The sequence below is a fragment of the Paramisgurnus dabryanus genome, chromosome 16 (assembly GCF_030506205.2).
Source record: "Paramisgurnus dabryanus chromosome 16, PD_genome_1.1, whole genome shotgun sequence".
In the NCBI taxonomy this organism is placed as follows: Eukaryota; Metazoa; Chordata; class Actinopteri; order Cypriniformes; family Cobitidae; genus Paramisgurnus; species Paramisgurnus dabryanus.
The window spans coordinates 19,960,138-19,970,652 of record NC_133352.1 but is presented as its reverse complement, the minus strand read 5'-3'; the positions used below and the strand labels follow the sequence as shown (position 1 = coordinate 19,970,652).

The 10,515-nt window shown below is 38.1% G+C and overlaps 1 protein-coding gene across 2 annotated transcripts in view; it reads left to right on the top strand.

The window, feature by feature from the left end:
• Nucleotides 1-790: 790 nt before the first annotated feature.
• The window catches only part of fgf13a (fibroblast growth factor 13a), a 114,224-nt gene continuing 104,499 nt past the window's right edge, over nucleotides 791-10,515 (top strand). Inside the window, exons 1-2 of one of the 2 annotated variants that reach the window (XM_065271885.2) lie at nucleotides 791-972; nucleotides 1,207-1,387. In XM_065271885.2, coding sequence (XP_065127957.1) covers nucleotides 1,339-1,387 — 49 coding nt within the window. In that variant the 5' untranslated portion in view covers nucleotides 791-972; nucleotides 1,207-1,338. The remainder of the gene's footprint in view (nucleotides 973-1,206; nucleotides 1,388-10,515) is intronic. The other variant, XM_065271883.2, reaches the window with a different exon arrangement.

The window sequence follows — 10,515 nt, the reverse complement described above, 5'->3', positions numbered from 1 at the left end:
TCTGCACTTTAGCCGTGATATTTGTGCATCACAGGAATAGTGAAGGGCAAAGGGAGACTAGAATGGCCTCCAGCTTCTCCGTGCTGGGATGTGAGTTCTTGTCTGACAAACTGCAAACCTAAAAGACATGGTGTGCTCACACAAAACACTTTAACCGCTTTAATGTCTTGGATAACCTCGTTTTCCTGCTTTCCATCTTCTTGAACTCATCAGGGTGACTTTGGAGATCGCAATCTTAAAATGCCATACCACTTTTTGTGGAAGCAAACACCATTTTTTAAAATATAGTGGCAGAACATAATTCTTTTAAACCCAGTCCCTCACACGTCTTCGCCATAGATTTTCAAGATTCATGGACTATCTAAGAGGTCAGCAGTCTGTAGTTTCTATGCTGGAGACAAACATTTTGAAGGCATCCAGCTACTACTAAAAATAGAAAGTATGGATCCATTTTTTGTGATTGTTAGTCCTTATTGACATTACATTGGCATAGCAAGTCAGTGTTTCAAAGTGAACTATTATGGTTTGATATCTATCAAAAACTGAGAAATAAATCATTACACTCTCGAGTTTGACCACAGAGAGCAGAACCATTGCATTGGTCAGTTTCTTTGTATTAGCCTACATTTTTGTACCTGTTGTGTGAACGCAACGGTTTTGCCCTGTTTGGTTTACTGTGCGTTTTACATCAAGTTTCTTCGTTTGGCGCTAGACTACAGGTTGGAAATCTCGGTTTTCATCAGGTGTTTCCTCAGGTTTTATGAGCGCTACACAGCTTGTACTGTGTCACTGCTGACGTCGACTTGACACTCGGTGGAACCCCCTCTCCTTTGCCTCGCGCTTTTTGTTCTCGCGCTTGCCGCTTGCTTCATTCGTGAGGTTTATTTTCATCCGAGCACCTCGAGCTTCACGCTGGGGCCGTTTCTCTATATCAATGTGCATTAATGTGGGAGGCAACGTGGAAGAGATAAGGTAAGATAACCTTCTTGATAACAAAGACCACAAACGTGATGGTCTGCGGCTGCGTTTCATTCTTTCTGACATTGGACTTGTTACTGCCACGCGCTTTGTAAACTCGACCACTGTTGTCTATGTTTACCTGGATTTGCGTCTGTGGTGCTAATAAATATCAATAGAAGGTACTGGAACAACCACTTTCCTGTCAGAAAATGTACTTGTTGTTTATTTACTATTGGTTTCTTGCAGAGGTCTTATCTCGTCACCTGGCACCTTTGTTTTGGATTCGCCAAGGATTTCGTAAACGAGTGTGTAGCCTACACGACTGAAGGATTTCGGGTTTTAGTCTAAATCGGGATCTATACATCCAAACTGGGATCTATGAGCGGGAAAGTGGCGAAGCCCAAAGAAGATAAGGATGCTTCAAAGGGTAGGAAGCGAGTCTTGAACGCCTCGACCGTACATTACAGGTTTAAAGCGACCGTGAGCTCATTCATCTCCCACTCGTTGCATTGTTCTCCCACTATTCTGGGAAAATAAAAACAGTTATTAAAAATTGGACAAACGCCGAGGACAATTGTTTATGAGGAGATAAAGATACAAATCATTATTACAGTAGCTGTGCCAAAAATAAAATGTAATAAAAAGGAGAGGAGCACATTGCATTCAGTCTATTTTGCAGAGATGAATGATTTGGCTGTCGCTTTATCTCGCCTGATGGCAATTAAACGAATGCAACTGCTTGATTATTGAATGAAATGCCTGTTTTATGTTGTTGTTTTTTTGCGCGTAACCAGCTAGATCATAAATATGTATTACATTTGCAACGATGATGACGCTTAATCGTTTGTTTGGGTAGCTATTGCGCAAATGACCTATTGCGTAAAACTGAGCTACTGCATGTCTTGGTCGGGATGTACAGTAAACTGGCCAACCATTGCCATGGAGACAAGGGGGATACGGGGTTGCCAAAGAAACCTCCGTGGGATAAATTGATGTGCATGCTGTTCAGGTGTTTTTATTGCGGTTTATAACGACATGAATGTGCTGTGGTTCGTTGTTCCGATTGCAGAAACCTAACATGATAGTTCACAGTGTAGCAAAGACTGACAAATAACCAAAATTGATATTAGGTAATCTTACTTATACATAATATAAGAAAAATGCAGTATTTTGATGATATGATTAGTTGACCTTTTGCCATATAGATCGTCAAGTGTGAGGTTATTGATTTAAGTAATGTATAGCTTTACTGTTATAACATGGTAGTTACTGAGAAACAAAGTTGATCAATAACTTCTTTATCTTTTTATATTTATTATGATCAAATAATGAAAATCATGGAGGCTCACATAAAAAAAAACTTAGTGTAAAAAGTCAGCAGATCATTTTGTAGTTTTATTTGTATTTGTTTGTTTATAATAAATACACAACTAATATGTTTTTTGAATAGCAGCAAGGGTCTTTTTGTTTCCATTCAACACATTGTACATGACTCATTCACTCAGCATGGCTTTGATGTTGTTATTTGTTTTGAGTTATTGTAAGAAACATGCAGCGACTGCCCTTATATCATTAAAACTGTCAAGATTTCATTAACTTTATTATTATTGCGAATCTTCAAAGATAGTTACCAGTAATTTCACATATGTGAAAATGTCTGTTTATCTAAGCTCTGAATGTTAAGAAATCCTAAACACTACACCCAAACAAATCAGTTCACAACATCTCTTCTCACTGAGCAGTAAAGTACGAGTCTTAAAGAGATTATTACTTAAAATAGAAACAGTGTTTTTTGTCAGATACAGTATAACATCGTACTAAAATATCTACTGGGCAAAATACTTGAAATACAATCAAGTGTAGATTTGAGTCTGGCATGCAACACATTCCTCACGCTCTCTAACTAAAGTAGCAAAAGTGAAAATTGAGCAAATTAATGTAACAGTTTCAGAAACATTGTGACATTGTGTATTAGGATATGTGTGTTCATAAATATTTCTCTGTAAATAGCCCATGGCACTGTTACTTAGACTGATGCTGATGAATACTCATAAAGGGCATATGACTACAGCACAGTCTAATTAGCCTGAGGATGAATGCCACAGGCCTTGGACAAGTCTTTGGTACTTTCTTGCAGCCCAGATGCATTGCCAAACCAACAGGCATCCAAAGCATAATTTAGAGAAGCGCCATTTATCACAAAGCAGCCACTTTTTTGTGCCCCGCACTGACACCTGCTCTAATCATTTTGGCACAGCGGCTTTCCCACTGCTGCAGCATCCAAATCCTCTCACGGTGCGACTGGAGGTGAAAAATAAACACACTCCCTTGATCTGCTGGACCTTGAGTCAATTAAATAGCTCAGTATGGCTTGTGTGTAATGGAATTTTCGGATTGGGTTTATGCTGTGCACTTGTTGTTTTGCTGTTGCCATCTACATTTCACCCACAGGGTGGGGCGAGCAATATAATTTCACAATCCGCAAATTTGAAACACAACACTTTCCTTGTGTTACTTATTTTTTTGTAAGGTTTGTTTGTAAAAACTACTTAAATGTCCTAAGGCCTAGTTCTGGATTAATATAGACTCTGTCCCGGAAACTGCCTTGTATGTTCAATCAGATTTATGCACTGAAGTAAGTCTTGTTTAATAAAGGATATTATTTTGATAATGTAATTCACTTATACAGGTTGCACTTGCAGTGCACATAAATCCGCCAGAATAATTTTTTGATCTTTGGAGATTGTAACATCTGGATTGCATGAGTGGTTGTATAGTTGGTATGTAAGTGCTTTGTAAAGGCTGTCTAGGGACCGTGTGATTTGGGACAGCGCTACATGTTTTAGTCTGTAGCTTCCTTACCACTGACAGAAATCACAGCATGCAGCCCTAGAGGAAAAACGCCATCTGCATTAGAGATCTGTCACTCTGCATTGCTGCCTTGCGCTTTAAAATGTTTGGAAATGTTGCGGGCCTGTCTTTATAGCTCTTTCCTTCACCTCATCAATGACAGCCTGCCTGCTGAAAGCAGTTCTGATGCGCTGACCAGTTCCCCATTTCCTCATAAGACCCTACGGTTTGTCACAACAGCAGCCTCTAGATACACACAAAAAAAGCGAATCTTGCTTTTGTTTGTACACGAGAGCAGTAATGAAATTTCAAGTGCCTCGCTATGTTTTGGCAGTTTGCCTAAAGTAGTGTAATTGTAGACATGACTGTTTTTGTTGAGTTATAGTGGAATAAACATTGATTGTGAAAGTAATATTCAAGCAGTCAGATTTATATTACAGTCAAGACTAAAGAAGCACAAAGATGCCTGGTGGTGATTTATATTAATTAAATTGTGTGACCTTAAAATCTCAAAAGCTGAAGTGATGTGTGTGGAGGATTAATCCAGAGAGCTCTTCTGAAGTGATATAAGCTACCTTCTTAGGTCCATGTCAGTTTACAAATTATTGCTCATATCAGAAGGTCACAACCACATTGTTCCCATAACTCCTATTTATTGTCACTCCCTCACTTTCTGTGCCTGTGTGTCTTATTTTTTCAACTCTTTCCATTGATTTTTTTATCATTTGTTGTTTGTCTTTATAGGTAGTTTTCAGTAATTTCAAGTGATTCAAATTAATTGGAATAATTTATCTGTTGTATTGGGTTAACAAAAAAGTTTAATTATAACAGTAAGCAATTGATTAGAAAGTAATGACACAGGGAGAGAGAAAGCAAGTTACCCCAAGTGGGCCATTGTGCTGAAATTTTAACATTTTGTCTGCTGAAATTAGTGCCTATGATGGCTGTAATGGGATTTATGCAGCAATGCATTTATGGGGATTAAAACCCAATCAGTCTTACTGTATTGTGCGCATGGCCCTACTACAATCTAAACTGGAAATATTCAGCCTCTCGATTATTAAAACCCTTGATTTATAGCAATGTTCAGAGTATTGTACAGTAAATTTGCTTTCTTACATCAGTACAGTGAAGCGTTATTAACTTTTGAGTCTAATCTCTAAAATCAGCATGTTTATAACCAGTCCTGATCATAGTCATAACTTAATCAATTAGACCTGATCCAGTTATTTGTGTCGTGGGATTCTTTCATTACACTAATGGCTTGATTTAGGAAACATATTTTGTGTAGGTGTGGGATTATGTGTCAGGATTTTGGATTACAGGTCTGAGTGGAATTGTTTGTGATTTGGAAATGCATTTCTGTGCATTTTGATGATAAAAAGATATTATGTATATTATATATGGAACATGGATAGATTGTGCACTGACTGTGGACACTATTTAATGGTGCTAAATAGCTCTTATATTCTCATAATCATAGGGGAACCATTTTTTGTGCTAAACATCACATACAGTATGTAGAACCTGTGTAGCACCATACTGTGCTATGTTGTAACATAAGTGGAGCTACAGTCATGCTTTAGCACAGTTTATGGCTCTACAGAGGTGCTATATAGGTGCTCTGTAGCGCTAAAAATGGTTCCCCTATGCTTACGAGCTTTTAGTACTATTTAGCACCTTTTTAAGAGTATATTGTACTGTTATTATATGTCGCATACTACATTCTACAGGAGCAACAATAAAATAATGCTGTTGTTTATAGAAACCTCATATATGCTTTTAATCTGACCTAACGGGCTCTATCTTACACCCGGCGCAATGCAGCGCAAAGCGCGACGCAAGTGTCTTTTGCTAGTTTCCACCCTGCGCAATTATCATTTTCACGTTTAGCGCCACGTTGTTTAAATAGCAAATGCATTTGCGCCCCCTTTTGCGCCCATGGGCGTTCTGGTCTGAAAACGAGGTGTGTTCAGGCGCATTGTTGGCGCGTTGCTATTTTGAGGCAACTAAAATAGACTACGCCATTGACCAACAAAAACCTGGTCTAAAGTCTAAAGTCAATTGCGCAATATGTTTTTTGTTATTTAAAGAGCGAATTAGTAATATGCGCCTATAAACGGGATGACAATGCGGGTTTGCTTATCACATACATACAGTAAATGCGCATCAGTACAAAAACGCTTTTAAATATGAAATTTTAAATTATTCAAAATAATTTAAATTATTGAAATTATTCATTATGACCAATTATGAGACGTTACAAGGCACAAAGAGCTGCTTCATCTGCATAATAATATTTTTTTTATTGTATATAATTGTATATAATGACTCTGTACCTGTGGATATGGTGGGATGAGAAACATTTTTAAGTAAAAACTGACGCTGTCCAAGTGCTGAAACGTGCAGAGAGCCGTTTGTAAATTCTTTATCTCCTGTTTGTTACAAATAAAGTATTTTTAGAGTACAAACCTTTTCTAACATACTTGTAAATAATTTTTTGATGATATTGGATAGCCATACATTTAAAGCAATTAAAAGCCTGCTTTTTTACTTCCATGACTAAAAGAAAACAGATTTTAAAGGTTTTAATAAAAAAACACAATTTCAATACAAGTGAAAAACAACACAATTATTTAACATTAATCTTAAACTGGGGATCTTCTTCTTCCGCTTAGTTTTTCAGTTTACAAAATCCGTCATCTAAATAGGGATTAGACATAGCGCCAACGCAACTGGCTTTAAAAGGGGATGAGAGCTGAGACTCTCATTGGTTTATTGCACGTTATGCCCAAAATACTCCCATTACTCATTAAAAAAAAGAACCAACCCTTTTCGACCATGCGCTCGGCGCACAAACCATTTTTCCCGTCATTAAATTAGCAAAAGTGGATTCGGACACGCCCATTTAGACGTTGCGCTGTGCGCTTTAGACAATGCGCTTAGACCGTTAAAATAGAGCCCAGAATCTCATTAAAATTGAGAGTTTGTTAGTGTTTTTATTTTTATTAATTTACACAGATTTTAATTAATTTACACAGGTCTCATGCCATTTGTGAGACCCTCAAGCAATCCGGGATACATAGGTTAATCATCTTTCAACTAATGCATTTGTAGTTATTTTAGTAAAGTCCTTGCTTTTCCAGGCTTATAATGGAAGAAAACAGGGATCAGGGAACAACTTCTGACTATAAAGGCTAAAAAAGTGCATCCATCCTTCACAGAAGTAATTCACACGGTTCCAACGGGTAAATAAAGGTCTTTTGCGGTTAATTGGTGTGATTTTGTAAGAAACATATGTATATTTAAAACTGTAATAACTATCTTCCGGTAACGACGCCATGTTGGACTCACACAAGTCTTTCCAACCATTATAAAGCTTGGAAGAGCAAGGACATTTACTAAAATTACTCCGCGTGCTCATATGAAAGATGATGTACATGCCTCTCAGATTGCTTGAGGGTGAGTGAATCATGGGATAATTTTGATATTTGGCTGAAGTATCCCTTTAAGTATGAACATACTGTACAAATTACTTGTCACAAGAAATGTATCATATTTTGTTTACTTATGACAAAGTGCATGACATTAAGTAATTTTAGCATTAAAGTTTATTAGATGGAAATCATAGTGGTGCATACGCTGTCATACCCATTCTGTATCTTTGTTTCTTAGCCCTAAACACCATTTCAGGTCTACACAAAACCATGTCACTGTATGGTTGAATGAAATCGCTTTTATTGTGAGACTCTAAGCGAGTCGAAACCTCCCTGGGAATGTGGTAATGGTAGTCGGTAGAAAAACCACACACGTACCTAGAAATCCAACAGCATGCAATCGATTATAACCAGGTCATGCACAGCTGCAAAAATATTTATAATGCATCTCAAGGGAAATAGGTCAAAAAGACTACTGCCTTCTAGAAAAAAAACTCCTCATACTGAGTATGGACCTTACTGTTACTATAAGCAGTACGGTTCCAGAAACAGTAAGTGGATAATTACTGTAATGCTTGCTGTTTGTTACACAGTGTCCAGTGATCCATGTCAGCCGCACTGATGTTCTGCCTCAGTGGTCGTGGCACATGTGACATTTTGAACCAGAGTATAGCAGGAGGAGCAGCCGTCCAAAAACCATCACAGCACCCTGTTGATTTATATGCCCGTGTCAGTGAAGCCTTGAGTTAGTTGTTCAATCCCACAGGCTGCTGTGGAGATTGTGTTGTGTTTAATTACACTTCCCCTGAGCCTGAACGTTGCCCCATTTAATGGGATTTAATTTTCTGCAGCAAAGCCAACATAAGACAAGTTGTTTATGAATTGGCGGTCAAGTTTCACAAACTGTGATTGACAGTTGATGTATTTGCTAACTTTTGTGTCCCTTCTTGCCATTTGTAAGAAATCAAGTAATTATAATTTTGTATAGGCTAATATGCAGATAACAACCATGCTTGCCTAATCCACCGGCCACTTTTTAAACCTGTTTATCTCAGCCGGAGAATGCATTTTGAGCAACTGCATGTAAGTGCCAGTAGTGTCATTTACAAATCTGCTACACCCAAATGAAACTAACTAAATCCAGTTGGTGCTGATGTGATATATGTGACAAGAAGCCATTTGAGACAACATGCCATTTGGACATCAGGTGGTTGGAATGCTGAAACTACTATCGCAGTACTGTTTGTGCTGTCAGTTCCCATGGGTGTACTTTGTGCATTGGGTCAATAATTTGAATCTTGCTTTAATCTATGCTTTAATTGGTAAATCCCAGTTGTATAAGGGTCAACAGGCAAAGGGACTTGCTGAAAGTTTCTAGGGTAAGGCTAGTGCAAAATAAGGTCACACGGTTAATTCACAGATGACTTGAGGTCTCACACCTTTAACAGCACGATTACCCTTTCTTTAAAGTGTGAGCCTGAGCTAAAGGACGAAGATGTGTCCCATCAAATCTGTGTAGGCTATTTAAAAGTTGGAAGTTCAGTAAGATATTTGTTAAAGCAAATACAGTCTAAAAAGGCTGGGTTAACCCAGCCACTGAGTTGAACTAACCCAGAAAATGTTTATATTTGACCCAACAATTGGTTAAAACATCCCAGCAATTTGGGTTGAAACTATCCAGCATAGGTTAAAATACAACCCAACAGGTTGGGTTCTTTCCTTTTTGACCTAACGCTGAGTCGCTGTTTTTTTATGTGTCACCTGTTACAGCCTTTTCCAATGAGCACATTGGTCAGATCATGAGCAAATTAAAGGTGGCAAATTTACAGCTTGGTCGATACAATAGACAGTATATAAATTCCAACTGTCCTTCAGGAGATGTAGAATGTTTCTTGAGAATAGCATTGTTGAGGGACAATAATTTATACACAAGGTCTCACTTGACGTCATATGTCTAATGGCGCTTTTCCAATGCATAGTACCCCACAGTTTGGTTTGGGTAGGGTCAGCATACTTTTGGGGGCTTTTCCACTGGGGAGGGGCTTTCCCGGGCCCTACGCGTAGGCAGTGCTGATGGGCCCCCTCTTTTTTCCATTTTAGTTTTCTAATCACTACATGAACAAACTGTATGATAACCAAACAAGCCTATTATTGCTATTAATCCTATTATTAGATGATATAGCCTATTCCAGGGGTTTTACAAACTTTGTGTGTGTGTGGACCACTATTTGTAATCAAGAAAAGTCCTGAATTTATCTGCACCTCTAAATAGGCTTCCTAAAACTATAACTGGTCATCACATCAGTACAACAGATTCTTAAAACATATTCTTAAAAAAAATTATTATTTTATATTTTATTTTGCCTTTACACTGACCACCTGCAGTACCCTCACGGACCACTAGTGGTCCATGGACCACAGTTTGGGAATGGCCGGCCTATTCATTAAAAATTAAACATGTTTCAAATTAGGCTATTATAATGTGTTTTGTATGCAAACAGCATTGTTAGTATACAGTTTATTTATTAAGCCTTTCACCTCAAATTGCATGTAGTCTATAACCAAATTAGCAAGGGGTGGGACCGTAAGACTTTAGTTTTTTATACAAAATGTACAATAGATTAACTTTACATTTCATCTGACATTCATTATAAAATTTGATTAGGGAATGAAAATATATAGGTGAAATAAAGTATATTTCAGACTTTTCAAGGGCCCCCTCTCCTCTTGGGGCCCTGGTAATCAGTACTGGTTTTACCCCCAGTCCGACACCCCTACTGGGTGCAGTACGTAGTATCCGATACTTTTTTAGTACCACCTCGGTCAGGGTTCCAAGCGACCCGAGCTGATACCAAAACGTGACGTGAAAACACTTGTTGATCACTGATTGGTCACTGAGAATCATCAATACCCCGTGCTGGGTTAAAAATGACCCAATGCTGGGTTATTTTTATGCAACCATGGGGTATAATAACCCAGCAGTTGGGTTAAAATAACCCAGCATTGGGTAAATTTTTAACCCAGCACGTGTTCTGTCCAATATTTACCCATTATGGGTCAAAAATAACCCAGCCATTTTTAGAGTGTAGGCAATTGAAAAGTGCCATAACCTTACAGGTTCAGTATGGTTAGGGTTAGGGCTGCATCAAGGATTTCTGAGCTCACCAACTGTATTGCTATGGACAACTCTTAAAAAAATGCAGAAATTTAATCAGCCTGTGAGACACAAATTGGGACCCTTTTCAGAAATGGCAGGGTTATCATCAGG